We start from the raw sequence: 26,445 nt of genomic DNA, 5'->3' as shown, positions 1-26,445 counted from the left end.
GCTGACACCCTTGCCAGCCGCCTCCGCAGTCCCTTTGCTCCCCAATACAGTACCAGCGGACGCCATATTACGAGAAAACACGCGAGACAAGTCAAGGAATTCCAACGCGGGGAAACACGGCGCCATTGGTGGGAGAAAGCGGGCCCCCTTGCGCCAACCACAGTGTGCGTGCCTAACATGCGGATTTGACCTCCATCACCCTTGTTTTTTTCCCCAACCCCCAGCCTCCCTTCCCCTCGGGGCAGTCGGTGCCTTTTACAGCCGCCTGCGCGTGTGTGCGCTGGGGGGCGTGCTTGCCGCTTTGTTACACCGTTGGCTCTCGCTCGCTTCTCGGCGGATGATCAACCACGAGCCCGAGACCGGGGTGCAAGTGAGAAAAGTGAGCGAGACGGGCGCGGGTCATGATGAAGCCAAGTGCGCCAGGGGAAGGAGGGGGCATCCCTAGCAGAAGGTGAATTTCTCGGCCGACAATGCCTGGCGTGTCCAGGAACGGAGCATGTTCGTGCGGAGGAGCCAAACCTGACCGGCAAGGATCGGGGCGGTTGCATCGATAGCAGCAGCAGCAGCAGCAGCAGCAGCAATACCACCACCACCACCACCACATGCAAGCAGCCATGCTCCCAACCGACGCACGTTCCCACAGTATCGCCCACTCACAGGCGAGGTAGCAATGAACCCCATGCGTGGAGACCCGGGGGTGCCTAAACGGGTTGTCGCCCACCCTCCCTCTTGCCCTTTCCCCAAAGCGCCATCCCCCTGGTCTTCCGAGACCTACATAAGAAGCGCGGCGATGCCCACCTTTGAAACTTGGCGATGTTCTGTTGTGAGTTAAGACGTGCGTGTGCGCATTTTTCTCTTGCTTGCTGCTTTGCCTGGCACCCTTGAGAAAGGACCAAAGGACACGGGGAAAAAAAGAAACGCGCCTCGTTGCGCGCCAGCTTGCCCATCATGGCGAAGCTACCGAAGATCTACAACACCTACTTCATCGCGAGTATCGCGACGTTGGGAGGCATGCTGTAAGTTGGTGTTTTGGTTGGGGTTGTCACCAAGAGAGGGCCAGAGCCAAAAAAAAAAAAAAAAAAAAAAGACCAGAACTAACAAAACCCCTCCCCAACGCACACAGGTTCGGCTTCGACATCTCGTCCATGTCGGCCATCGTCGTCTCGGAGCACTACATCAACTTCTTCGACAACCCCAGCGGCGTGATCCAGGGCACCATCGGCGGCGCGCTCTCGGCCGGGTCCGTCGTGGGCTCGGCCGCGGCCGGGTTCGTGTCGGACAAGATCGGGCGGCGCGACGCCATCATGGTGGCGTGCATCTTCTGGTTCATCGGCACGGCCGTGCAGGTGGCGGCGACCAACTGGCAGACCCTGGTCGCGGGCCGCGTGCTCAACGGCTTCACCGTCGGCATCACGTCCTCGCAGGTGCCCGTGTATCTGGCCGAGATCGCCAAGAAGGACAAGCGCGGCTCCCTCGTCATCATCCAGCAGCTCGCCATCGAGTTCGGCATCCTGATCATGTACTTCATCTCGGTCGGCTGCATCAACTCCATCTCGGGGCCGGCCATGTTCCGCACCGCCTGGGGCACCCAGTTCATCCCCGCCCTCTTCCTCGTCCTCGGCCTCCCCTTCCTCCCGCGCTCGCCCCGCTGGCTCGCAAAGGTCGGCCGCAACGAGGAGGCGCTCTCGGTGCTGGCCAACATCCACGCCGACGGCAACCAGGCCGACGTGCTGGTCGTGGCCGAGTACGAGGAGATCCTGGTGACGCTGCAGGCCGAGCGCGAGTCGGCGCGCGGCTGGCGCAAGTTCATCGCCAACGGCATGTGGAAGCGCACCATGGCCGGCATGACGGTGCAGGCGTGGCAGCAGCTGGCCGGCGCCAACGTCATCGTCTACTACCTCACCTACATCGCCTACATGGCCGGCCTGCGCGGCAACGTGGCCCTCATCACGTCAGGCGTGCAGTACGCCGTCTTCATCATCTTCACGGGCGTCATGTTCTTCTTCATCGACCGCACCGGCCGCCGCACGCTCCTCATCGTCGGCGCGCTCGGCATGGGCTTCTGCCACTTCGTCGTCGCCGGCACCATGGCCGGCAACCACATCCTGCGACCCGAGGGCGTGGGCGACCCGCCCAACGCCAACGTCGTCTTCGAGGTCGTCGGCGGCAACCCGGCCAACACCGTCATCGTCTTCTCCTTCCTCCTCATCGTCGTCTACGCCCTCACCCTCGCCCCGGTCTGCTGGATCTACGCCGCCGAGGTGTGGTCGCTCGGCACGCGCGCCCACGGCATGGCCCTGGCCGCGCTGTCCAACTGGATCTTCAACTTCGCCCTCAACATGTTCACCCCGCCCGCCTTCCGCGACATCAAGTGGCACACCTTTACCGTCTTTGGCTGCCTCTGCATCGGCGCCGCCGCCTGGTTCTTTGTCTTTTACCCCGAGACGGGCGGCAAGACCCTCGAGGAGATCGAGCTCATGTTCTCGCCCGAGGGCCCGCGCCCCTGGAGGACCCGCATGGGCGACTCGCGCCTCGACGCCGAGATCGAGGCCGTCAAGACCCGCAAGGCCGAGGGCCCCATCGAGGTCGAGCACACCGAGAAGACCGTCTAGGCAGTCTGTTGCGAATCTGCTGCCTCTACTACTCTAAGATACCATCTTGTTTTAATGGGAGTGTGTGGTGGACTAGTTGTCGTTTCTTTTGTCTCGTGCATCTGTCAAATAAGATGGCCACCTGTTTGTGGAATCCGTCTCGTTGTCGCAACTGCAAAATATACAGACAAATCAACGCCGTCTCTCCATTTGCTCAAGGAACAGTGACAGTGAGAGTCGTGCATTAAATATCCAAGGCAGAGAAATCACATTAACCGGATTGTGGTGGCGACAACCCCACAAGAAACACAATCATCAATTAATAAAAGAAAATATCAAATCCTGCATCTCTCGTCTGGTATTCATCGTGCAAAATGTTATCGTGTTTGCATGTTATTTTTTACGATAGTAGCAGCTCAGGTTTGTATGAGCGCCCTTTGGCGACAAACATGCCCAAGATTTGCCCTGTCTCTAAACCCTGCCTCAATCTTACCTTACAAGGCCCACTCTGGGACCGTCCACCATCAAATCAACCAGCCGCGATGGTCTAGTGGTATGATTCTCGCTTAGGGCACACCCTGAGTTGATCACTGGGAAACCAACTGATCTACAATTTGCGAGAGGTCCCGGGTTCAATCCCCGGTTGCGGCCGTGCTTTTTGGTTTTTTTCGGTTTGAAGCCAAAACCAACCTCCTTACTTTTTTTTAGCCGATCACAACGATCATAACTACAGTATGATGCGTGCAGCGAGCGGTTCGTAACCTTTGAATAAATCCTTCCCATAAATATGTACAAATCAATTAAAATAAAAAAGCACAAACGCCAGCCAGCCCCTAACCTTCCCAAACCCATGCCTAAACATACAAATTCGCAACGTTGCTCTTGATAAACGCGGCGCTCTCGCTCCTGAAATCGTCCCGGATCAGGCTCGCGTCCTTTGCGAAAAAGTTCATCAGCATGCGGCCCTTGGACCAGCGCGGCCAGTTCATGTAGCCCGTCACGCCCACGTTGGGGTCCATGTTGTAGATAAAGTTGGTATAGTAAACCATGGTGGCGCGGCTGGCGTAGTTGGGCAGGATGCCGTAAAACACCTGCAGCAGGTCGCTGCCGTGGAAGGTGCCCAGGATCGGGAGCCCGTAGTTGTAGCTCGACAGGTAGCTCCACGACGGCACCGACGGGTTGACGGCGTTGGCGATGTCGAGGAACGCCCGGCGCGTCAGCGTGAAGACCAGGTCGCCCAGGATGGCCGCCAGGCGCTTGAAGCCCGGGTAGATCTCGTTGAGGATGCCCGTGCCGAAGGGCGACCCCTGCGTCAGGTACGGCCAGTCGTACGTGCCCACGAGGGCCTCGATGGTGGAGCGGGGCGCGCCCTGGAAGAAGTAGTCGTTGAGGTACGTCACGAGGCGGTCCGAGCTGGTCACGTTGCGCTGGAACAGGCTGAAGAGCGTGCCCTCGTCCTCCTGGTTGCCGTTGATCATGGGCACGGCCGCGTACCGGCCCGACGCGAGCAGCACGTCCGGGCTGGCGGGGAGGACGCGGCCGTCGGGCCTCGGCAGGTACGAGAGCGCGACGGAGCTGTACGATAGCAGGCCCGGGACCGAGTTGGCGGCGGGGAGGAAGCGGTCGAGCGGCAGGGCGCGCAGGCACGCGAGCGTGTCGCGGGCGGCCGAGCAGCCGGCCGACCGCACCACCTGGGCGTAGACGGCCTTGCCCTTGGGGCAGTCCATGGGGTCGGCGGGCACGAGGCTGCCCGAGTTCATGATGCCGGCGCGGAACAGTGGTTTGCTCTTGTACGTGATGTTGCCGCCGTAGAGCGCCATCTGGTCAAAGACGGAGATGGCGCCGGCCGACTCGCCCCAGATGGTGACGCGGTCCGGGTCGCCGCCAAAGGCCGCGATGTTGTCGGCCGTCCACTCGAGGCCCATGCGCTGGTCCAGCAGCCCGGCGTTGGACGAGCCCTCGGCCATGATCTCGGCGCCCGGCATGAAGCCGAAGGCGCCCACGCGGTAGTTGACCGCCACGAAGATGAAGGGCTGCCCAACGTCGATCCCGTTTTGGATGAGCGGGCCTCCGTCGTACATGGCGGTTCCCCCGAGCTGTGATTCCAAACTGTCAGCGGACTGCATTCCCCTCAAAAACGCACCATGTATGGCAGACGCTAAAAAAAAGGGGATCAAGACATACCTCGAAGCCGCCGCCAAAGATCCAAAACAGAACAGGCAGCTTGTCGCCGGCCTTGACGCCGACAGGCCGCTGCACGTTGATGTTGAGGCAGTCCTCGGACACCTTTGTGATGGTCTGGATGAGCGGCAGGTTGGCGAGCTTGCCGAGCGCGTTGAAGAGGGCGTCGCCCGACTCGGTCGAGATGAACATCTGCGGGCACGACGCCGGCACCAGCGTGGTGGCGTCGTAGGTTCCCAGCTGCCTCGACAGCCGCTGCGGCGGCCGGAAGCGCAGGTTGCCCACGGGCGCGTCGGCGAACGGGATGCCCTTGAAGGACTCGACGTTGCCGATGGACGCGCCCACGACGGTGGCCGACGGCCCCAGAGCCACCGTGACCCTGGCCGCCCGCTCCTCCAGCGCCGCCGGGGTGGCGGGCGCCGGGGCCTCCAGTGGCGGGAGCACAGCGGCTTGGCCCAGGGCGGCCAGCAGGCCGCCGGTGAGGCAGGAGGAGAGCACGGTGGGCCGCATGGTGGCTCGTTGTAGCTCGCGTGGTGCCAAGACCAAGTAAGGGGGCTATGACTGGGCAAGAGACCGCCGAGATTTCTAGCCTCGCTGGTGTGGCCTCGGAGCTGTGGGTAGCGTATCAACCAGCAGACGACGGCGCATCTAGGTGGCGAACATGGCCATCTATATACGAGCCACTCCGCTCGTGTATGCTCTCGCTCCCTCCCGATGTTGTGCAGGGGTGGGCCACGTTGAGAAGTTGGTGCGGGAGAGGCGTAGAGGCGGTGGGTGGGCTCGCCCTCCCCAGCTCGGTTGAGAGCACCCCCAAGTCGGGAGGGCCGGGAGCAATCTCATTCTGGAGATCGCTTCCTATCCAAGTCTAGGGCTCGGCGTCACTCGCATCCAGCCCCGTCCGACTGTCCCTCGTGTAGAGGTATGGGCCAAGACTAATAGGAAAGTTTTTCTCGTCGCTGTGGAGACATTCTCTCGCTCTCGTAAATCCTTGCCGTTTCCTCTCGCAGCTTTATTCGCGAATGGGCTAGGATGCCGGCACGGTTGGCGCCCACATGAGGTGCATGTCGCCAGGGACCGGACTCCACACCAGGGCGCACCCAAGGGCTAGTCACGCACCCGTTCATGTGCATCACGAGAATGCCGTCAAGGAGATATGTTCGAATGAGGAAGTGTGGCCCGGAGCGAACGCGGGGTCAGTATTAGCCACGCGCTGGTGACGAGCGTGCAGAAGGGCCAGAGAAGACGGCCGGTCCATGTTTGGGAACCTCTGGCGTGCCTTGCGGGCGCTTTGGGCTGGTCATGGTACACCGATACGAACCTAGCCGTGCCACGAGGTCAAAGCCACGGCAGAAACGAATATCGAGCCTTGGCTGGCGACCTGATAGTGGTGGATAGGCAGCATCGAGATATGCTATCCCAAGATCCGGACGAAGCGTAGGGCATAGAAACCCTCGTCGTTCCTCGTGGTTCCTAGGTTTGGTGACGACATTGGCTCGGCATTCCTGCAGCCGCAAGTAACAGCAAAAAAGGCAACGGCATGGGGGCGGAGGCTAGCAGCAGACTGCCGGGTTTGGCACATGCAAGGCATCGTTGATGGTCGCATTCCAGTGCTCCTTGCTAGGTTGACCTCGGCAAGGAACAGGAGCGCCCAGGCTATTGCTGCAGCCAATATCACATTTGCAGCTCCGTCACCCGCTCGGCGCAAGACGGTGGCTGCTCTAGGGAGGGCGCGATGTTGTTGGACAGGAATGGCAGGCTGTGGTTGGTGGGTTCTATTTCGGGTGGGTTGCGCGGTCAGCTGGACCACAGCCCTCCCGAGTTGGCGCCTTTGGGCTGGCAAAGCAGACCCCGATCCGTCCAGGGTCCCAACGTGGGGGCGATGAATGGGGTGATAGTGAATGTGCCCAACTATCAAGGTAAACCCTAACAGGACGGCAGTCCTGGCGGGCGGCAGCGTGCCCAACGCGGAAGAAAGAACTTGAGCTCCACATCGCTTACATTTACCCCAGATCTGGCGATGCGGGGAATCTCACCTTCCAGGCTAGGTTAGCTGCAATGTGACAGCACAAATACATTTCAGCGGCTGGGGGGAATGACAAGAGCTTAATATTGAATCATAGAATAGGCATCCAAGACCCATATTCTGATCAGGTTGGGCGGTGAGCCGAGGTGTGCTGCTGATGGGAAAAAGAGGGCAGCTGGCCGGTGACCTACGCCCATACCATGCACGTCGTAGACTTTGGGCTGCGGCCCGGTGCAGTTGATATTCAGGAACAGGGTCGAGGATCGCGAACTTCCCCGAGAGCTAGGAGGCCTGGCTTGGCCGCCAGCCGTGGGCGGGTGACGTGGCGTTTGCACTGCTGATCCCGGTGCGTATCCCATGCGGATTTCTTTTCTGGATGGCCTGTATTCTGGAATTTCCCCAACTCAGCTCCACCTCAGCCCCGTAGAGGCATCGAGGTGGTGGTCACGCGCGCGTATTTGTTGGCAGGCTGTGCGTCCCCACCCCCTCAACTGCGAGTAATTGCCAATACCGGATGCTTATTGGTAATAACGAAAACCTGGCCGAACGGCTCGCGGGTTGCAGCGAAGCCTGGAGTCCCACGCTGAGACTTGGGTAAGAAGGACGTAAATCCCACCATCTGTGATGACGGGGTTTCTCGACTCCGAGTGTTACTGTCCCGTCGAGAACAAAATTCGCGCGTCCGCTTGCTACCCAATGTCCACCCGCGTATTGAGAATGGCGGGGCTCACTGACGTGTTTGCAAAACGACCCCACGATGGTGGGCTATATCGGCGAGAAGGCGGGTTTTCTAGGCGCCAACAACGGCAACCGCCGCTCGCGATTCAAATTTTGTTGAGAACACATGGCTGTCATCTCGCTGTGGCCGCCGGTTGGCCAGCTGTGAGATTTGAGATTTGAGATTTGCCGTGGACCCTTCCTAAGTTAGCTTGAGTCCGGTCCAAGATATCCGCGGTACGCGCCCGACTTGGCCTGCACGGAACGTCGATCGTGATCAAGGCGCAGAGTTTGATGCGGGGTAGACATTGCGGACCGAGGAGCCGGCATGGCTGGAATCTCTGCCCTTCCCTTCTGGAGGCCAAAAGCGGAAGAGTTATTCGGGGAGAAACTTGAATAGCCCGGGAAGAGTTCCAAGAGCGGACGGCCTCGGTTAATAGTCTGTAAGCGTGACCTGGGCTTTTGCGAGGGGATTGGCGAGATGGCAGATGAGGTGCCAACAGAAAAGGGCAGCTTCCTGAGTGCCTGAGTGGTGCAAAATGACTTGCAGCCAATTGCGTCACTGGATTTTCTGCTTCTGGCAGAGTCACGTGAGACCATCATTCAGTCACGGTCTCACGTGACCCTGCTTGGCATCCCTGCAGATTCATTCCCAGCTGCAACGGCGGTGGCAGGCACAAAGCCTGCGTTTCAGCAACCGCAGCCGGGGAGCCTCGGATCCGAAACGGCTGTGACCCGTGCGCTGAACCTTGGGTATGGCTGTTGGTTGTTGGCAGGAGAAGCGGAAAATCGTGCGGCTGCAAAAGAGACATGTTCATTCCACGCCGTCTGCTAGTTGCAGACGCGATGCCCAGGTAGCGGTCAGTGCCAATTATAGCTCCACAAGCCCCAGTCCGAGCCTGCCTTGGTCGAAACCGTGATTGTCTGTTTTGCGACTCGGAAGCGCGTCGTCACGGCGGCGACCCGACTGGGTATTTTATTTTATATATTTTATTCTATATCTACGGACCTGGAGTACCCTTATCTCAAACACCAGGCGAGAACACCATGGCACGGCGACGCGGCCTGGTGCGCCTCACCCTGGTGGCCGCCGTCTTCGTGTTGGCGCTGTACTGGTACGGCCCCCTCGGCAACTACCCGACGCGGCGCTTCCGCCTCCCGCTGCGCAAGGACGGCCCCGTCGAGTTCGTGCCGTCCAGCTACGACTGGGCCGCTTTTGAGCACCACCACCCACGCCCGGCGGCCGCCATGGTGCGCCTCCCGGTGGCCGACGGGCAGCGGCCGATGCCGCGGGTGCAGCACGACTTTGCGCGCGACGGCGGGCCCGAGGCCCTGCACGCGCAGATGGCCGAGGCGCGGCTGACGGCGGTGCGGGCCGCCATCAAGAAGAGCTGGGACAGCTACGCCAGGGAGGCCTGGGGCCTCGACGAGCTGCGCCCGCTCGACGGCGGCGGCCGCGACACGTTTGGCGGTTACGGCGCCACGCTGGTCGACTCGCTCGACACGCTCTGGATCGCCGGCCTGCGCGCCGAGTTCGCCGACGCCGCGCGCGAGGCCTGCCGCATCGACTTTACCGCCACGTCCAGCACGAGCCTCAACGTTTTCGAAACCACCATCCGCTTTCTCGGGGGTTTGCTGTCCGCCTACGACCTGAGCGGAGAAAAGGCGCTTTTGCTCAAGGCCCGCGAACTAGGCGATCTGCTGTACGCGGCCTTTGACACGCCCAACCGCATCCCGCCCTTCTGGCTCGACTTCGCCGACGCGCGCAGCGGGAACCAGTGGGCGGGCGTCGGCACGCCGAGCGCGTCGCCGGGGTCGCTGAGCCTCGAGTTCACGCGGCTGGCGCAGCTCACGGGCGACCACAAGTACTACGACGCCGTCGACACGGTGTCGCGGTACCTGGAGCGCACGCAGAACAGGACGCGGCTGCCGGGCCTGTGGCCCACCATCATGAACTTCCGCCCGGACTCGGACGACGCCGACGCCGTGGCGGAGCAGCACTACAGCGACTTCACGCTCGGCGCCCTGGCCGACTCGCTGTTCGAGTACCTGCCCAAGATGCACGCGCTGCTCGCCGGCGCCGACCCAAAGTACGAGGCCATGTACCGCACCGCCATGGCCGTGGTCGAGAAGCACCTCCTGTTCCGGCCCATGGTGCCCCCGACCGCCGGCGGCGGCGGGGCGGGCGCGCCCGAGGTGCCCGACATATTGTTTTCGGGCTCGGCGGCCGTGGGGCGCGACGACGCGCCGCCCCAGACGAAGCACGAGAGCCAGCACCTGGCCTGCTTCGCGGGCGGCATGTTCGCGCTGGGCGGGCGCCTCGTCGACGACGCGCGCCACGTCGCCGTCGGCGAGCGGCTGGCGCGCGGCTGCGCCTGGGGCTACCGGAGCTTCCCGACCGGCCTGCTGCCCGAGATATTCGGCCTGGCCGCCTGCCCCGGAGGAGACGAAGCAGCAGCGGGGGCGTCGGCGCCGCCGTGCGCGTGGGACGAGGAGGCGTGGAAGAGCCAGGTCCAGCCGTGGGGCGGCAGCTCCGGGCGCGAGGTGGCCGAGGGCAAGGCCAAGCGCGCCATGCCCAAGGGGTTCACGCACGCGCGCGACGCGCGCTACATACTGCGGCCCGAGGCCGTCGAGAGCCTGTTTGTGCTGTACCGCGTCACGGGCAAGGAGGAGCTGCGCGACATGGCGTGGCAGATGTTTCTGGACATTCAGGTCGCCACGTCGACGCACCTGGCCAACGCGGCCGTCGAGGACGTCACGGTCACGGGCCAGACGGTCAAGGTGGACTCGATGGAGGTAAGTCTGTGGAATCTGCCCACGTTTCTCTCTGTCTTCTGTGGATAGGTATCCAAGCTAACCTTTGATCCTACACGACAGAGCTTTTGGCTCGGCGAGACGCTCAAATACTTCTATCTTATTTTCTCCAAGCCCAACGTCATCAGCCTGGACGAGTGGGTGCTCAACACAGAGGCGCACCCGCTGCGGAGACCAAAGGTGGCGTCCAAGGCGTAGCTGGTGGGGTAGGAGATGGCATTATGCATAAAATGCGTCGTTTTGTTCAGGCTCAGGTCCTGTTTTTGATATAGATATTTGTAGAAGTGCTAGAGGCGTACGTCATACTCGATGATATAGTTTCAAAAGATGCCAATTGTGAACGCGTGTAGGAGCGCGATCCGTTAAACTATCCCTTTGTTCCAGCATCTCGCTTTCGCCCGCGTGATGGATTTTGCCACTATTTTGGGACCTCGGCTGGTGACTGACGGAGAAGGGGAAAAGAAAAAAAATCTTGCGGCTCCCTCCCTGTCCCTCTCACGCCGAGGGGACAGAACAGATGACATGTTCCCACTGGCGCAGATCATAGAATCGATAAGGCCGCGTCTTGGGCGGCCGACACCGCTCCTCTGGCGAGCGTTGACCCTGTCCGGATCATTCATGCCCAGTGGCGCAGGACAGGGCAGCACAGCTCTGCCCCGGTTTTACAATCAAAAAGAAGATGCAATAACCCGGGGGAAAAAAAAAATAGGGAAGCGGGCTCAGACTGATCGGGGCCGTTTGCATTGCGCGCCAACCGGTTTGCATCTGCGGTTGGGCTGGGATTCCCCGCGGGCGGCCGTTGGGCAAGACCACGATGGGAGGAGGGGGAAAGGGAGCATGGACGCTGGAGATTACATGCATGCGGGCTCAAGTGTTTGTCGTCCCATGCGACGGATGGGATCGGTAGGCTGGCGTTTGTTGCAAGACGAACGGCTGGGACAGAGAGAGAGGGGGAGGGGCTGCAGCCTCGGCGGCATGTTAATCAGGCGACGCGGGCCACGCAGTTGGCACACTCGAGTAGCAGGTAGACGCAGACAGCAGGGCAGACTGTAATCAAGCACAATGCATCGACAGCACCCGGCCAACAGCCCGCAACCACATCTCGACGCGGAAGAAGCGATGCCTCTCGGTAACTCCCACACCAAGCGTCAGACCCGCGCCCGTCGCGACGAGCCGAGAAGAAGCGGTGACACGGCGTTTTTCTGTGCCAGCAAAGGTCACGGCGTGTGGGATGCCGCAGAAAAGAGCCTCCAGAGCCTCCAGAGCCTCCTCAGAAGACCAGCTCAGGCCAGACCTTGGGTCGATCCGCCGAAAAAAGGAGGTGGGGCGGATGGAGGGACAGGTGCGCCACCAAATCTGAAACGGCCCTTGTCTGACCCCTCGATCAGCCCAGGGGCGGGCAAGGCCGCTGTTTGGCTCGCGGCCCAGATTCCACTGCCCAGCAAGCCACTCGCGTCCCATCTCGGCCGCCTCTCCCCTCCCCTAGCTTCGCACCTTTTCGTCGGCACCAGCTGCCCGGACCATGTCGCCCGGGCTGCCGTCGCCACTCTCCAGCCAGGAAACCCTCCCCCTGCTCACGGGTGACAAGAGTGCGTGCTTTCCGCGCCCTGGCCTGCGTACCATTCAGGCCCCTTTCTTGGGCCAACTGCCGTTGGCGAGGGAGGGCCCACCCCTGCTTCCCTTGGCCAGTGTGGCCTCGACTCCTTTTCGTTACTCAAAATGCCCACCACGCCCGGCTGGCTTCCGCCCGCGCACTAAACCAGCCTCGTCCTGCTAAGAGGTTTGCCTAGAGTTCTTCTCCCCCAAAGCTCCCTCGTGGTGGTTGTCGACTCGACGGTCCGATGTTTTGCTGATCTCATCTCTCCGTCTCTTTTCCTTCGTCCTTCTTTCACTTCTTCGCCCAACCCTTTTTTTCCCATTCGTTAAGCTGGCCTGGGCCGCTCACTTTCGCTGCTTCGGATTGTGTTTGTTGTTATTTTTTCCTGTTTGTTTTCGTTCCGTCGTTTTACTATCCCATCTCGTCGCCTCTTGGACCATCCCGTACGAGCCGTAGTTTGATACTCCTTCGTTTGCGTCGTCTCCCCTGCTAGTCGCGCTAGCAGCCGACCCTTGGATCGCCAAAACCCAGCGATCCTCCTACTTTCAACTCGAGGGCTTGCTCCTACGAATCCTTCTTCCCCTCGCATTTTCCGACCATGTTTTCGACGCCACTTGCCATCCTGGGCCTCGCGGCCGTCGTGGCCCAGGCCAAGGTCCAGTTTCTCGGCGTGTCTATCTCGGGCGGCGACTTTGGCTGCACGATAGACGGCAGCTGCCCGACGGGTCAGGTCCAACTGCCCCTGAGCTCGCTGGGCGGCGGCGACGGGCAGGGCCAGATGAATCACTTCGCCAAGGACGACGGCATGAACATGTTCCGGCTGCCCGTATCGTGGCAGTTCCTCGCCAACAACCAGCCGGGCGGCACGCTCGACGCCCGCAACCTGGGCCGCTACGACCAGGTGGTGCAGGCCTGCCTGGCCACGGGCGCGCACTGCATGATCGACATACACAACTTTGCGCGGTGGAACGGCAAGGTCATCGGCCAGGGCGGCCCCTCGGACGACGACTTCGCCGGCCTGTGGCGCCAGCTGGCGGCCAAGTACGCCGCCAACGAGAGGGTCGTGTTCGAGCTCATGAACGAGCCGCACGACCTCGACGTCGCCGCCTGGGCGCGCACCTGCCAGGCCGCCGTCACGGCCATCCGCCAGGCCGGCGCGACCAGGCAGATGATCCTGCTGCCCGGCACCAACTTCGACAGCGCCGCCACGCTCGTGTCGAGCGGCAGCGCCGACGTCCTCATGGCCGTGCGCAACCCGGACGGCAGCACCGACGGCCTGCTGCTCGACATCCACAAGTACCTCGACGTCGACAACTCGGGCACCCACAAGGAGTGCACCACCGACAACCGCGCCGCCTTCGCCGAGGTGGCCGCCTACCTGCGCCGCGCCGGCCGCAAGGGCCTCGTGTCCGAGACGGGCGCGTCGCTCGACGGCAGCTGCATGACGGCCTTTTGCTCGCAGAACGCCCTCATCAACGAGAACGCCGACGTCTTTGTCGGGCTCGTCGGCTGGGCTGCCGGCTCGTTCCCGACCTCGTACATCCTCAGCATGACGCCCAGCAAGAACGGCAACGCCTTTGTCGACAACGCCATCACCAAGCAGTGTCTGATCGACACCTGGCTCAACGCCAAGGCTGTGGCACCCGCTCCCAGTGTTGCTCCTGCGCCCAGCGCCGCCCCGGCTCCCACCTCGGCCCCGGCCCCGGCCCCGGCCGCCCCCGCTGCCTCCAGCGCACCCGCACCTGTCTCCCCCGTCGCGCCGCCGGCTTCGAGCCTCCCGCCCTTCATTCCCGCCCCCGCGCCGTCGGCATCCTCGGCATCATCCTCGACATCATCCTCGGCATCATCCTCGGCATCATCCTCGGCATCATCCTCGTCCTCCCCCTCCTCCACCGCCCTCCTGGTCGCCTCCTCCACCGCCCTGCTCGTCGCACCGCCCCGCTCCCGCTCCACCTCCTCCTCCGCCTCGGGCTCGCCATCGTCCTCCAAGCCCGCCTACCCGACCCGCATCGTGCCCTCCGAGGTCTTGGGCACCGGCGCCGCCGCGACCAAGGACTCGGCCGCGCCCACCACGCTCCTGGTCGCCGCCGGCACCCCGCCGGCCCGCGCGCCCTACGGCGGCTCCTCCGGCGTGCGCTCCTCCAACGGCTCCACGCCCGTCTCGTCCCCGAGCCCGTCCGCCTCCAGCACCAGGCCGCCCATCGCCGCCGCCGCCGGCTCCGTCTGGCAGCCGGCGGCCGCCACCAGCCTCGTCGCCGTGTTTCTGGCACTTGCTGCCCTGTTCGTGTAGAGGGATTGTGGTCTTGTTTTGTTTGTAGTTTTGCTCTCATGATACCAAGCTTGTTAGAAATCCAAGCATTAAAATAACTCGACGCATTAGGATATTGGAGTTTTGTTGAATATACAGCTATGCCCTTGCGTTATTCATCGCATCAGAAAAGCAATTGAATCCTACCCTCGTTGGCATGGGAATGGTTCTACGTTTACCTTTGTGTCTTGACAGCTCAGCTTAAAACAAACACGCGGGTGTCTTCCGGACAAGCCTCGTCGATGGCCTGCCCCTCCATAATCCCCAGTACAAACGCCTCGCCCACAAACTCATGCTGCGCATCTTCCGGCTGCCCACCACTCCCCTCCGCAAAATCGACCTCCTGCTCCCGAATTATGAAGGGAACGGCCCCGCCCTGCAGCGCCACCACCTTGTCGCCCACGCGGGTCTTGAAGGGCGCTATCCCGATGTACCCCTTCTCCGTGATGATAAAAGACCGGCCGTGGCACCGGCTAATGCAGCAGTCGGTAAACGGCCTGACGAAATCCCTGCGCGCCTCCTCCGATCTTCTTCCCCCCTCGGCGTACTCGGCGCGGCCGAGCCACACGTCAAAGTACCGCCCGAAGCCCGCCTCGACCCTGGCCCGGTGCCACCCGCGGTCGCGCATCAGCGTCCGCCACAGCGCCTCGCCGCGCCCCATCCCCAACCGCCCGTAAGGGAACCCCTCCTCGCCGTTGCCGCTGCTGCTGCTGCTATCCCACTTGGCCGCCGCCATGGCCTCCCAGCGCAAGACGTTGGCCCGCGTCTGCGCCGCGCGCGCGGCCACGTTGGCGGCCCGCTCGGCCAGCACGTGGCCCGCGTACGGCGCCATGTACGGGTTCGGGCCGACGCGCTCGACCGTGTCGACGTGCAGGCCGCGCAGGCGCATCTCGCGCCACGACGGCGGCGGGGAAGGAGACGGGGACGGGGACGGGGATGATGGCACGCTAGCGCCGCCCCAGCACGGCGCGTCCACGGCGCCGCCGGCGCGGTATCCCTCGCCCGTGGCGGCCACGTAGCCGCGCCCAGGCCAGGCCGGGTCGGACGAGTAGTCTGGGCACCACGACGGCAGCTCGTGCACCGGGTTGACGTTGTCGCGGTCGAACTGCAGCCAGAGGAGGGACTGCGTCTGCGCGACGAAGAGCGCAGCGGCGCGGGCGTCTGATTTGTGGTCGTTTAGCCTTTTTTTCTTCTTCTTTTTCTTCTTCTTTTTCTGTACGGCCTTGGGAGAGGAACCATGTGATAAGAGAGAGAGAGAGAGAAACACTTGCAAACTTGAGCAACGCTCTGCGAATAGTCAGGCGCCACGGCGCTCACGTCCTGCGGCCTCGCCAGCCCCAGCAGGCCGTAGATCTTGTCGCGCTGGTCCGTGGCGGCAAAGGTGTCGACAGAGGGCGTCCACTCGCACAGCGGCACGGCCCCGGCCGCCACCTTTGGCTTGTCGTCCGGGTAGTCGGTGAGCACGGCGCGGAAGGCGTTGCCGCGGATGGCGAGCCGGTCCCCGGCCTCGGAGTTGCCGAGGTAGCGCCGCTCCGGGCGCACGTAGCCGCGCCGCACATCGTCGAGGTGCACAAAGGCGTCAAAGGGGAGCGTGGCGCCGCCGCACGTCATGATGGGGTTGCGCGACAGCATGACCTCTTGAGATGGATGGATGATTTTTTTCAGCAACTCTTGGACACACACAGAGAGACGAGGGGGGGGACAACAAAAACACACACACACTCACTCACCCTGCAGCACCCAGATGCGCGACCACCACTCCCGCCCCTGCAGCGCGTTGATGGCAGCCACCTGCGCCTCGGACAGCGCCCCGTCCGGGAGCGCGTACACGCGCCGCTCGTGCAGGTCGCCCACGGCCGCCATGGCCACGTCGCTATCCTCCGCGGCCGGGCCGAGCCAGACGCACGTGTCGGCCGCGCCGGCGTAGACGTCGCGCATGAGCGTGATCTGGTGCGACTTTTCGGCCGCGTCCCGCTGGTCGATGCACAGCGCGTCCACCCAGAGCGGGACGACGACGACCCCGGCCGTCGTCGTCGCCGTCGTCGTCGTCGTCGTCGCAGCGAGGTGCCGCAGGGCCACCGCGAGGTTCCGGGTGACGCGCACGCGGGACGGCGGCTGCCCGGCCAGCGTGATGCCGTCGTCGGCGTCGCACAGCTCGGTGCCCCAGACGTACGACAGAGCCGTGTACTGCGGCCCGTCGTCGAGCGACACGACGATGAGCGTCGCGCGCAGGTCCGACGGGTCCGGCTCGAGATGGAGCAGCCGGATCTGTCGCCGGGACGGGTCGAGCTGCGTAAAGGGCGCTTTTTTCTCTCCCATGGCGGCTGCTGTCCGAGTTCGCCCTCACGACTGGGAGTGCATGATGAGGGGTTTCTTCCATTTGGGGCTAGCTTCGACACATGCACTATAATCATTCCGCCACCCGACAATTGATACACACCATGGAGGAGGGCCTTCATATCACTCACACCAATAAACTCATGCCATGGGGCTGAAAGGCTTCATGTCCAGCAAGATCGCCAGACGTGCCACACCAATTTGAGCACTCCAGACCAGCCAATACCAAGATCCATGGCTGAAAGCCAGCCAGCTAGCCCACCACGGCGAGGAAGTCCCGAGCTTCTATATTCCCGTCTAATCACCCCTGGCATCCAACATGCCCCTTGCCGATCCAAGGACCAGGTCTGGCGCGGTTAAAATGGATCAAAGACGGAACAAACCACGAGCCCCGACCAGTCGGGAGCCGTCAAGCCTGCATCGTGACAAAAATAGCCAGCACCTCCGGAAGAATTGTCTAGCATTGTGCAGCCCAACCAAGCAACCGAAATCTGGCTCAGCTCGCTTGGGCATATCCAGGATATAAATGAAGACCAGAACACCCTCCCAGGTCGGATGTCGCCACGGAGCCATCAAGCAGGTTTGGTGCTGGAAAGAAAGAAAGAAAAAAGCTTGGGTTTGTCCATTCGGGGGGAGAGGTCATGTATATAAATAGAGGTGCTGCGGATGCAAGCCATCTGTGACCGAGCGTGTGCAAACACCATGAAACCCAGCCCTTGCAGCCGCCATCATGCTGCCTAAACCAACCGCCGTCCTCCCCCTCCTCCTATGCCTGGCCGCCGCCGCCCCCCAGCCAGCGACACTGCTGAGGCGGAGCTACACGCGCTCCTGCGACGGCTGCGCCCTGTCCGACACGCACTACCTGCACTGCTACTGCTGGAGCGCCGGCGGCCGCCGCGTCGAGACCGAGATCGACCTCGACTGGTGCGTCACCAACAGCGGCGGCGAGCTCGCGCCCAAGGCCAAGTCAGTTTTCTTCCCTTCTCTTCGCCCCGGCCCCATCTCTCCTCTTGCTCCGAAGCTGCATGTGCTGACGCCCAAGAAAAAAAAACAACCACAGCGGCGCCTTCTCCAAATCATGCAGCCACGAGCGCTGGGACGAGGGCACCACGAACGTGCTCGTGGCCTACTGCGGCGACGGCCGCGGCGGCGCCAGAGACAGCAAGTTGGATCTGAGTACGCTCCCGAAAAAAAAAAAAAGGCATCCCATCCCACCTCGCAGGGACCGCCTTGCTAATATACATAGATGACTTCGTCCACAACTCCAACGGCATTCTCAGCTGCCATGGCATCGCCGGCGTCGAGGGGCGGGTGCCGGGTGGCCCCAACTGTCCTCATCCTCACACCACATGCTAGATATACGGGACTGTCGTGTTTCAGCTGCCGTGTCGCTGCTTGTCTTATCTTTTCGTAATCGATCCTCACTTTCCATATCCCCTATTTCGCAGCCAAGCACGCCCGCCCGGCCGAGGATCATCTGGTTTCGTCATGGGTTCGTGCTGTGGGCAGCATCAAACAAGACACATCATGGCTACATCGACAGAGTCTTCGTGCTACAAGACAATAGTCTTTCGGTGAGCTGACTGTTCAACACATGTACTGCCTAGGCGTTGGTCATGGTTGATATTGTGTCAATCGAGGACAGGCCAAGACCCTTCTTTCGCATCGTGTTTACCGGGGTCATTGCTAAGAGATACAAACAAGAAAAAGCGTGCCTGAAAAGAACCAGTGGCCAACCAGACACTGAAAGATGCTCCAAAGCAAACCACCCAACCCAACCTTGCCTGAGTTCCTGCGATGCCGCTGAGGCCCGTACTGTATGCATACCAAATTAACTCCGGGAAACAGTCGTAAAATCATTCCGCCCACAAGCCATTTCCCCTTTGGCTCTCAGACCTGGCCGAGGACGTCAATAGTAGGAGATAAGGCGATAAAGTCGTAGGCCCCCGGCTTCTAAAAAGAAAGGTACAAAAAAAAAAAGGTTTAGTTCCTAATTTCTCCATTTCGTCTTCCAGACGATATCATATCAAGCGAACAAGCAATAGGTATCAAAGTCAGCATACCTCAACCTCGGACAATCCCCGTCCCCGCCGCCGCTTAGACGGCGAAGTTGAGGGTGATCGTGACCCATCACCGCTGTTGCCTCGACTTCGCTCCCGACTCCGCTTCTTGCTCTCTTCAGCCACCATCTTGCGTAGTTTGTTGTGCTGCTCCTCGCGCCAGTAGGCCGTGTAGTCGCGGTAACGGCGCTCCTCATCGACCCGAATCCTCTCCACCTCGGCCTGGTAGATGGGGAGCTCCTCGGGGGTGTGGAAGGTGTCGTAGCTCGATCCCAAAAACCCCTTGCCCGTGATATCGGAACCGAGCGCCTTTCCCAGTCGTTCCTTTAAGCCATAAACAGGCCAGACAGGAACCCTGGTGTACGACACGCGCATCGACGAAGTGCCCTTGGGGCCCCGATGCAGAGGCTGGCTTGGTTGTGCAAAGCCCTCGAGGAAGTCTGCTCCGATCCAAGCGGAGTAGACGATGAAGTCCTTGGCATCGGTGTCAAAGGTGAAGAGGCGAACCTCGACATCGCTCATCAAGGCATCGGGCTCGGCGGAGCTAGACTCGCAGCTGCTCGAGGGATCCGAGGGGGATGGCTGTGATAGCCTGAACTTTCGCCTGCCCGTTTTTTTGCTATAAAAGCGGGCCTGCGCCATGGCGATGAGGACGGCAATGAAATGCGCGTCACAGTCTGGGTTGCTGGGCACAAGAGCCTTGGCCCGCAGCCGCTGCAGGTTGGCGACGGGCTTGTTGGCATAATCGCCATCCCTGGGACCGAGAGAGATGCGGAAGAGAGACTTGCGCACGTTGGCCAGGTGGTCGCGATCTACGTAAGCAAGCAGAGGTGCGTTTTGGCGGAATTTGCTAGCGCTGTCAAGGTCCGGCTCGCTGCAACCCGAGTCCTGAGAAGACGACGACATTGGACGCGTTGCGGCCGAGTCGAACGAGTGACAACGGGAGGAGGTGTGCTTCCAGACCAGGGGAATCTTGACAGCCCTACGGTAGAACTTGGTGCCGAAGTGCAGGTCCAGGTCCACAGAGGTTTTGGCTTTGCAGAGCATGGTCGGGAAGAAGCTGGACATGATGCGCTTCAGGGCGCGAATCCTCTCAATGGCGACGTGGGATGGCTGGACAAATACGCTTAGCTCGGAGCATAGCTGCTTGGCGGCGGGCGATGGCTCCGGCGATGGCATAGGGGTCATGCCAGGGAACGGCTCGGGATCTGGCGCTGGGAACAGGATGGGCGATTGCGCCCTGAACCGCACGCCGAGTGACTCGATGTGCAGATCTGTCCAGCAAATAGGCAGCACGTAGAGACCGTTGCCCGAGTACGAGTGCATGATGTCGTAGAGAGAGCCCGGCTCTGGGCAGATATGCGTTCTCCTGGGGCGCCGCGGTCGCAGTGCTGGCGACAGGGAAGCGTCCGAGGCCGAATCGAGCAGCTCCTCGGGCGCAGACGCGACGACGGCGCCATTGGCAGCCGGAGGGCTGGGGCTGGGTTTGGGCGACGACATCTCTAGAATGGCGCGCACCTGCTCAAAGAGCTGGCTGTGGAACAGAATGGATCTGATAAAGAGGTTGTTGCGGGCTTGTCAGTGAGTGACGCGGGGTGGAGCTGCGCGCGAGGTTATTGATGCTGGGGGGTGGAGCTGAGTGAGTGATTGCGCTACAACCAGCGGACGGAACGCGCCAGAGGGTGGGGGTTTGCGATTGATTGGGGCAGAGTTGGGACGGACTGCTCGTGCTCTCCACAGCGCTGCCATGGGAGCTGGGCGCAAAACTGAACAAGACGAAGAACCTGGCTTTGGGGAACCAACTCTATTGACGGCATCCGCGATTCAGAGACGTGCACGGATCTCGGCTCAGGAACTACGCAGGGCCGAGCCTAGCTTGGGCCACGGTGTGATGGCTATTCGATGATGCGCTGATTGACGTGATGAGGCTGCGCAGCAGGGGCTGGGCTGACGGAACTGGAACAGGGGGGGACCGTGTGTTAGGTTAGACGCGTTTTTGTCCTCGCGACGAGGGGCAAACAAGGCAGGGGAGGGTGCATGGGCGCTGGAGCTGGGCGTGGGCGGGCTGAGGAGGAGCTTAGGGAAATCGAGGCTGGACCCGATGGGGATCGCCGCTTGCCGAGGTGGGGATAGAAAAGCAATGGTATACCGATTTGGGGCAAGCCGCCTGCAAAGGGCGACAGAAGAAGGCAATTGACGAGGCAGTGAATTATGGAACGAGATGAACAGAGGGATTCAGAATGGGGAATGTAACGAACGGAAAACGTAAACCTAGCGCATCGAAGAAAAGAAGGAGAAAAACAGAAGGAAAAAAAGGAAAATAACCGGAAAACGGATACTCACATACTGGGAACTGGGCCCGAGCCGCAGGCTAATGAATGACGCAACTAGAGGCGATCGAGCTGCCTTTCCGCTGTCGAGAAATGTAAAGGCACAAAAATAATCGAGGTGATTGCGATAATGCTGGGATCGGGTACCAGCGTTGGATGAGGAGGCGACCAAGACACGTTCAACCGGTCAAGGAGGGCGTCGAGCTGGGACGGTTTGAGCAAAGTGCCAGCAGGGTAGGTCAGGTCCAGGTCGGGGGGTGGTGCTCACTTATGAAGCCGGGGCGACAAACGTGTGCGAGGTTAGGTGGCGGCCGACGCAGGACCAATGTCCGAGGGACGCATGCGGAATGGGAAGACACAAGATTAGTAGGGCGCGGCACGGACGGGGCTAAGTCGCGTAATTGGCAGGCCACTGCCACATGTCCACACCACGACCGCTTGCGATGGCCAGCGCAGAGGGAGGGGCCCGCTGGCGTGTGGGCGTGTGGAGGCGACACGAAAATGTCTCCAAGTCACCTGACCGCCAGGCAGCCAACCCGGGCTCGTTCTTGCGCCGCGCTTGCTCCGCAAGCTCCGATGGCTAGTGTCCCCACCGATCCCCACCGATCCCCACCGACGCCAATATGCGCCACGTTGGGGCCCAAAAAAAGCCAACAGTGAGGCACAGAAAACAGGAAATGGTGCTGGGAACGCCGGGAAAATACAATCAAGCAGGAGAGAATATAGCGCAAGAAGTAACGAGGGAGAGGAACGTAAAAGGTGGAAAAAAAATATACATTTAAACAGTTGACTCTTTTCTGTTTTGGGCGCCTACGGTGCATCCATTTTTATTGCCCGTTACCGCATTAAGCCGTGCTACCGAGCCACGTCAGCCACGTTTGACCTGGCTTCCGGACGACAGGTGTTGAGTCACGGGCAGGCACCAATGAGCGCGGCGGATCTAAAGCAGGGAAAAGGCTTGGCTGCTGAAGGTCGCGGGATAGGTACCTAGGTAGTCCTGTGTTGGCCATCTCGAAGGGGCAAAGAAGGCAAAAAAGGCCAACAGAGCATCGGTGAAGAAAGCCCAAAGCGGCGAAACGACAGAGAGATGGACCAAACCGCCGAGCACACTTGAACCGAATGCATGAAGGTCGCTGGTGGAATGCAAGGCACAATGGATAGAGGAACTCGAATTGACGCCTGATATCCAAGGCACCGAACAATACCGCCCCACACGCCAGACGTCAGAGCAAGGCAGACCCCACCAAAGCCGGCCGACCAGCTTAGCTCGATCAGTCCCGGCCAGAGACCGGAAGCAACCCATCACGTCGATAAAGCCGCCCGACCACACCCTCCGCCACCCTCCCCCCCGGCAACAACCCCCCCGCAACACCCCAAAAATGCCGGCCTACAACTCCGTCTTCAACGCCGACGCCGAGCAGCGGCTAATCGGCAACTTCCCGCTGCTGCCGCTGCGCACCAAGACGCGCGGGCCCGCCTACACGCTCCCTTTTCCCAACCCGCCCCTGCCGGCGGCCGAGTCGCCCGAGCCCGACAGCGAGAGCTACGACGCGCTTGACGAGGTGCTGCTGCTCTTCCGCGCAAACACCTTCTTCCGCAACTTCGAGATCCAGGGCCCCGCAGACCGCCTCCTCGTCTACGGCATCTGGTTCGTCAGCGACTGCCTGACCAAGATCAAGCCGGGCGCCTCGCTGAGGGAGGCCACCAAGGAGGTCCAGAACATCGCCCTCGACCTCAACTTTGCCATCCCCGGCGACCCGGGCTTCCCGCTGAACCAGGTCCGTCACTTCCCCCACGTCTGCAACGGCTCGCATCTTAAATACGCCATTGGTGGACGAGCCAATCGTGCTGACCATGCTCCCCAACCCAGATGTACGAACCCCCTCGCGACAGGCAAGACGGCGAGCAGCTGCGCCAGTACATGGCCCAGGTCCGGCAAGAGCTCGCCACGAGATTACTAGCCAGGGTGTACGAGGAGGGCGGTGACGGGAAGCCGAGCAAGTGGTGGCTCAGCTTCACCAAGCGCAAGTTCATGGGCAAGTCGCTGTGATGGCGGCTCGCCGATAGCACGGACGCCATTGGAAGGGGGATGGCCGGGCGGGCGGGCTAATTGTTACAAGCAATGGGTTTTTTTTATGGACAGCACTTGCGGCGCATATAGACCCTTTGAAGGTCAATAAAAATCGATCCAACATCAACATCACATGAGCTGAATCGTATGCTGCAGCATGTGGTTCAAAACGCGGCTGCCCAATGCATCATCTCGTGATGCGTATTCCGGGCGGGGTATCTAGGAATACCAATACCAAGCTCTCTGGCCGGAACACCAACTGTCTGCCGGCCGTGTTCCTCATTGTGCTCTCCTCACTCAATCCCCCCTCTTCTGCCTCTTGAGGAACTTGCCCCTCGCCTCGACCTTGCCCGCGACCGGCACCGCACGCCAGCCCGTGAGGACGTACCCCTCGGCGCCGCCCCTCGACGTCATGACGGGGTGCGTCCGGTTCGGTAGGACCTGCCACTTGCGCACCCTGCTCGTCTGGATGCAGACCCCGAGCAGCAGCGTCGGGTTGACGGGGAACTCGTCAGAGCCCTCGTGGCGCGCCAGCCCGGACCGCGGCGTCGTCGCCCCGTTGGAGCTGCCCGCCGCCGCCGGCGTCCTCGCCGCCTCGGCATTGTCGCCGCCCTCCGGGGCCGCGTCGTCCTCCTCGTCGCCGCTCCCGCACGCCATCCAGGCCGCGCGGCGCGCGACGCTGTAGCAGTCGGCCAGGCGCGCGAGCGGCTCCAGGGTGGGCGAGTAGACGGCGACGGGGGCGCCGCCGGCCAGCAGCGGGAGGGCGTGGCGCAGCACTGAGACGGGGTCCATGGACGTGGCGACGACCAGGCCCGAGAAGTTACCGCCGCGCGTCGTGTCGACGACGTGGCGGGTGCGGGCCCAGCGCCGCCGCTTGCGGTGGTAGTTGCCGCGCCGGTTCGCCTTCCAGCCCGCCACCTCGTCGGCCGGCACCACGGGCGGCGCCGACGAGTACGTCGTGTCGGCCTCCGGGGAGAGCAGCTGCAGCCACGTCAGGGTCATCAGGTGCGGGAGGAGAGGGTGCGGCGGGTGGTTCGGGTTCGTGCTGTCGTAGCCGTACTGCCTCAGGTAGGATAGGTTCGCTTGTGAGTTGGGGTGGATGATTGTGATGGTGTTCGTTTCCGAATATGGGATGTAGAAGTCGTGGGGTCGTTTGTGGCGTGCTGGCGGCCGACATGGCAGTCGGTGCTTCTCCGCCGAGCCACAAGTGCCGTTAGCTTGCGCCTCTCCCTGATCCTCCTTTTGACTGTTTGTCTTGGGTCCCGCAACTGCGCTGCTCTCTTGTTGATCCACCTCCATAGCATCGTCCGGGGGCGTATCGTGATTCGAGACGCTAGCTTCGGGTTTACTGTTTTCGCTTTTGCTCACGCCGTTGGTTTGTGTTTCTGGGGTCGCTGAGACATCCAAGCCCTCTTCGCCCTTGGAGTAAAGAATGCCCATCTTCTCGGTCAAAGCAGCCACGAGGAGGCCACCAGTATCGTCCACCACAAGCCAGCGCCCTGATTCTGGGCGCGGCTCTTTTAGGTCGCCTGCCCTCCACTTCTGCAAGACCACATCATCGTATTCAGACTGGCCCTCGGTCGGCGGCGTGGGCAGCACGTCGACGCCGTCGCCGCCGTAGTGGACATTGGCCCAGCAGCCGACCAGAGCGACCATCTCCTCGCGCATCTCGAGGATCTTGGAGCCGGCGTCCTTGTCCTCGAGCAGGTAGTTGCCCATCTGGGTTGGGTCGTATGGCAGGACGGCAAAGCGGCGAATGTACTTGCGCGTCTTGAGCAGCTTGTACTTTGAGAGCGAGAACTGCGTCTTGAGGTCTAGGGCCGTGTGGCGCAGCATCAGCTTCGTGATGAGCTCCTTGCCAGCGCCGGCGCCCTCGCGCTTGAGATCCTCGATCTCCTCGAAGCTGAGCGTCTGGCGCGCGTCCTCGTCCAGCAGCTCGCGGCTGGAGCGCGCCACGACCTCGCCCTTGGGGCCGACGACGCTGTACTCGACGTCCTCGTCGGTCGCGAGCAGTGTCACACCGTCGCCCGTATCCCTCCCGGCGCCGCCGTCGGGGGCCGCCGCGGCCGCGGCCTCCTCCGCCAGCACATCGGCGTAGAGCTCGGCGGGGGGCACGATTCGTAGCCGATTGAAGGTCTCGTCCGGGCGTTTGTCTTGGACCTCGAACGTGACGTGGTAGGGGCGGTGGATTATGAGGTTGCTCGGGAACGAGCCGTATTTGCCCAGCGATATTGTCCTAGGGCGCGGGCGACAGGCCTATTTTAGCCTTGGCAAAGACGGAGTTGCCCCAAAGCGCCCACGCGCAGAGCTCTCTTTCTTGGTCCAAGACTTACGTATTTGGCACGACTTGCATAACCTTGAGACTGTCCGACGGCAGCCGTAGTGCCACCCAGGCATTGGGCTCAATCCGTTCGTACATTGCACCTGCCCTAAAACCAGGGAGCTTTTGCGATGCGGCGACGGTCTGCGCCTGCGGCTCACAAGCTGAATCAACAATTTTCTGCCGTGTGGTGAACAGCGGCGATGGCAGACAGTGGGGGCAGTGGGGTCTTCTGCAGCCATTACTGGCGCCCGTGCCCCATGTCCCATCGGGGTATGCTATCTGGTAGTTTCCCTCGCGGCAATAATTTTAGCACTTATTATAAAATAATAAATAAAAACAATTTTAAACAAAATGTAATTGCAAAACCGCAAAATCGAAATAGTTTTTACTGGTTACTTTGCTAGGTGTTAGGGGTTAATCGGTGCAGAGGCGGGTGGTTACCGGGTTACGGGCCGGATGCGGTGTCTCCTTTGTTAAGCCTCCGTAAATCTCTTACCAAAGGTGCTATCGCCAACAAAGATTATTCCTTTTTTAACCTCCCCTTTTTTCGTGCCCTTTCGGGCACCCGGGGTCGGTTTTTTAAATTTTCCGCGCTTTAAGCGCTTTCGTGCAATTTAAGCTTTACTTTATTTTTTAATTTCGCCATTATGCTTTGGCCGCAATACCGGTAATTTGCCGGCATATTTTCGGGGGGTTCGTGCCCGATTAGTTATTAGCGTTTTTTTTTTTTTTTTTTGCTAAGCGGTTTCGCCCGTACATTTAACGCTTTCCGCTTTTTACCGGGCGGTTTTGCCCGTGCTTTTAACATATTGCCCTTTTCCGATACGGCTTATTTTAAGCCGTTTATACCGCGCGTGCGACCCCGTAAGTAACCGGTAGTTTACGGTATCCCGTTAAACCGCCCCAATGCCCGGTAACGCTTAAAAAAACCGGTTATAAAATTTTGTAATATCCGGAAAAGTAAGTTCGTACCGGCATATAAAAAGCTTTTTTTCCCGTTCGAAATTACAAACCTTTTTTTTTTTTTTTTTATGCATTTATACATTTTAATAATTTTACGATCGTAACGTAATAATAGATTTAGCCGTTTTTT

At 61.0% G+C, this 26,445-nt stretch overlaps 12 protein-coding genes and 1 non-coding gene across 13 annotated transcripts; 7 read left to right on the top strand and 6 right to left on the bottom strand.

The window, feature by feature from the left end:
* Window positions 1–441: 441 nt before the first annotated feature.
* GGTG_12403 (hypothetical protein) lies at window positions 442–681 on the bottom strand (the record flags this gene model as incomplete). Its single annotated transcript, XM_009230300.1, has 1 exon — window positions 442–681. The coding sequence occupies one exon, from the start codon at window positions 679–681 to the stop codon at window positions 442–444; it is 240 nt and encodes a 79-aa protein (XP_009228564.1).
* GGTG_12402 (hypothetical protein) lies at window positions 557–2,936 on the top strand. The gene is made up of 2 exons (XM_009230299.1): window positions 557–1,016; window positions 1,124–2,936. The coding sequence occupies exons 1-2, from the start codon at window positions 949–951 to the stop codon at window positions 2,610–2,612; spliced, it is 1,557 nt and encodes a 518-aa protein (XP_009228563.1). The 5' UTR covers window positions 557–948; the 3' UTR covers window positions 2,613–2,936.
* A 191-nt stretch (window positions 2,937–3,127) lies between these two features.
* On the top strand, window positions 3,128–3,242 carry GGTG_20246. Its single transcript has one exon. It is a non-coding gene; the product is annotated as a tRNA-Pro (tRNA).
* Window positions 3,243–3,445: 203 nt separating this feature from the next.
* GGTG_12401 (lipase 4) lies at window positions 3,446–5,282 on the bottom strand (the record flags this gene model as incomplete). Its single annotated transcript, XM_009230298.1, has 2 exons — window positions 3,446–4,687; window positions 4,776–5,282. 2 exons carry the CDS (start codon window positions 5,280–5,282, stop codon window positions 3,446–3,448), a joined length of 1,749 nt encoding a protein of 582 aa, XP_009228562.1.
* A 1,459-nt stretch (window positions 5,283–6,741) lies between these two features.
* On the bottom strand, window positions 6,742–8,030 carry GGTG_12400 (hypothetical protein). The gene is made up of 2 exons (XM_009230297.1): window positions 7,531–8,030; window positions 6,742–7,414 (listed from the first exon to the last, which is right to left on the bottom strand). Exon 2 carries the CDS (start codon window positions 7,152–7,154, stop codon window positions 6,876–6,878), a length of 279 nt encoding a protein of 92 aa, XP_009228561.1. The 5' UTR covers window positions 7,155–7,414; window positions 7,531–8,030; the 3' UTR covers window positions 6,742–6,875.
* A 165-nt stretch (window positions 8,031–8,195) lies between these two features.
* Window positions 8,196–10,712, top strand: GGTG_12399 (endoplasmic reticulum mannosyl-oligosaccharide 1,2-alpha-mannosidase). Its single transcript, XM_009230296.1, has 2 exons — window positions 8,196–10,308; window positions 10,390–10,712. The coding sequence occupies exons 1-2, from the start codon at window positions 8,560–8,562 to the stop codon at window positions 10,522–10,524; spliced, it is 1,884 nt and encodes a 627-aa protein (XP_009228560.1). The 5' UTR covers window positions 8,196–8,559; the 3' UTR covers window positions 10,525–10,712.
* Window positions 10,713–11,280: 568 nt separating this feature from the next.
* Window positions 11,281–11,910, top strand: GGTG_12398 (hypothetical protein; the record flags this gene model as incomplete). The annotated part of the gene is made up of 1 exon (XM_009230295.1): window positions 11,281–11,910. Exon 1 carries the CDS (start codon window positions 11,389–11,391, stop codon window positions 11,908–11,910), a length of 522 nt encoding a protein of 173 aa, XP_009228559.1. The 5' UTR covers window positions 11,281–11,388.
* A 611-nt stretch (window positions 11,911–12,521) lies between these two features.
* Window positions 12,522–14,213, top strand: GGTG_12397 (hypothetical protein; the record flags this gene model as incomplete). Its single annotated transcript, XM_009230294.1, has 1 exon — window positions 12,522–14,213. One exon carries the CDS (start codon window positions 12,522–12,524, stop codon window positions 14,211–14,213), a length of 1,692 nt encoding a protein of 563 aa, XP_009228558.1.
* A 214-nt stretch (window positions 14,214–14,427) lies between these two features.
* GGTG_12396 (hypothetical protein) lies at window positions 14,428–16,780 on the bottom strand (the record flags this gene model as incomplete). The annotated part of the gene is made up of 3 exons (XM_009230293.1): window positions 15,962–16,780; window positions 15,503–15,868; window positions 14,428–15,392 (listed from the first exon to the last, which is right to left on the bottom strand). The coding sequence occupies exons 1-3, from the start codon at window positions 16,548–16,550 to the stop codon at window positions 14,428–14,430; spliced, it is 1,920 nt and encodes a 639-aa protein (XP_009228557.1). The 5' UTR covers window positions 16,551–16,780.
* A 230-nt stretch (window positions 16,781–17,010) lies between these two features.
* On the top strand, window positions 17,011–17,924 carry GGTG_12395 (hypothetical protein; the record flags this gene model as incomplete). The annotated part of the gene is made up of 3 exons (XM_009230292.1): window positions 17,011–17,534; window positions 17,629–17,744; window positions 17,815–17,924. The coding sequence occupies exons 1-3, from the start codon at window positions 17,299–17,301 to the stop codon at window positions 17,922–17,924; spliced, it is 462 nt and encodes a 153-aa protein (XP_009228556.1). The 5' UTR covers window positions 17,011–17,298.
* A 181-nt stretch (window positions 17,925–18,105) lies between these two features.
* Window positions 18,106–21,630, bottom strand: GGTG_12394 (hypothetical protein). The gene is made up of 3 exons (XM_009230291.1): window positions 20,972–21,630; window positions 20,432–20,584; window positions 18,106–20,180 (listed from the first exon to the last, which is right to left on the bottom strand). Exons 2-3 carry the CDS (start codon window positions 20,443–20,445, stop codon window positions 18,623–18,625), a joined length of 1,572 nt encoding a protein of 523 aa, XP_009228555.1. The 5' UTR covers window positions 20,446–20,584; window positions 20,972–21,630; the 3' UTR covers window positions 18,106–18,622.
* A 268-nt stretch (window positions 21,631–21,898) lies between these two features.
* Window positions 21,899–23,119, top strand: GGTG_12393 (ARP2/3 complex 21 kDa subunit). Its single transcript, XM_009230290.1, has 2 exons — window positions 21,899–22,736; window positions 22,829–23,119. Exons 1-2 carry the CDS (start codon window positions 22,338–22,340, stop codon window positions 23,006–23,008), a joined length of 579 nt encoding a protein of 192 aa, XP_009228554.1. The 5' UTR covers window positions 21,899–22,337; the 3' UTR covers window positions 23,009–23,119.
* Window positions 23,045–25,528, bottom strand: GGTG_12392 (hypothetical protein). The gene is made up of 2 exons (XM_009230289.1): window positions 25,363–25,528; window positions 23,045–25,265 (listed from the first exon to the last, which is right to left on the bottom strand). Exons 1-2 carry the CDS (start codon window positions 25,446–25,448, stop codon window positions 23,327–23,329), a joined length of 2,025 nt encoding a protein of 674 aa, XP_009228553.1. The 5' UTR covers window positions 25,449–25,528; the 3' UTR covers window positions 23,045–23,326.
* Window positions 25,529–26,445: the final 917 nt, after the last annotated feature.

This window comes from Gaeumannomyces tritici (genome assembly GCF_000145635.1).
Source record: "Gaeumannomyces tritici R3-111a-1 unplaced genomic scaffold supercont2.8, whole genome shotgun sequence".
NCBI lineage: Eukaryota > Fungi > Ascomycota > Sordariomycetes > Magnaporthales > Magnaporthaceae > Gaeumannomyces > Gaeumannomyces tritici.
This window is presented reverse-complemented; position numbering and strand designations above follow the sequence as displayed.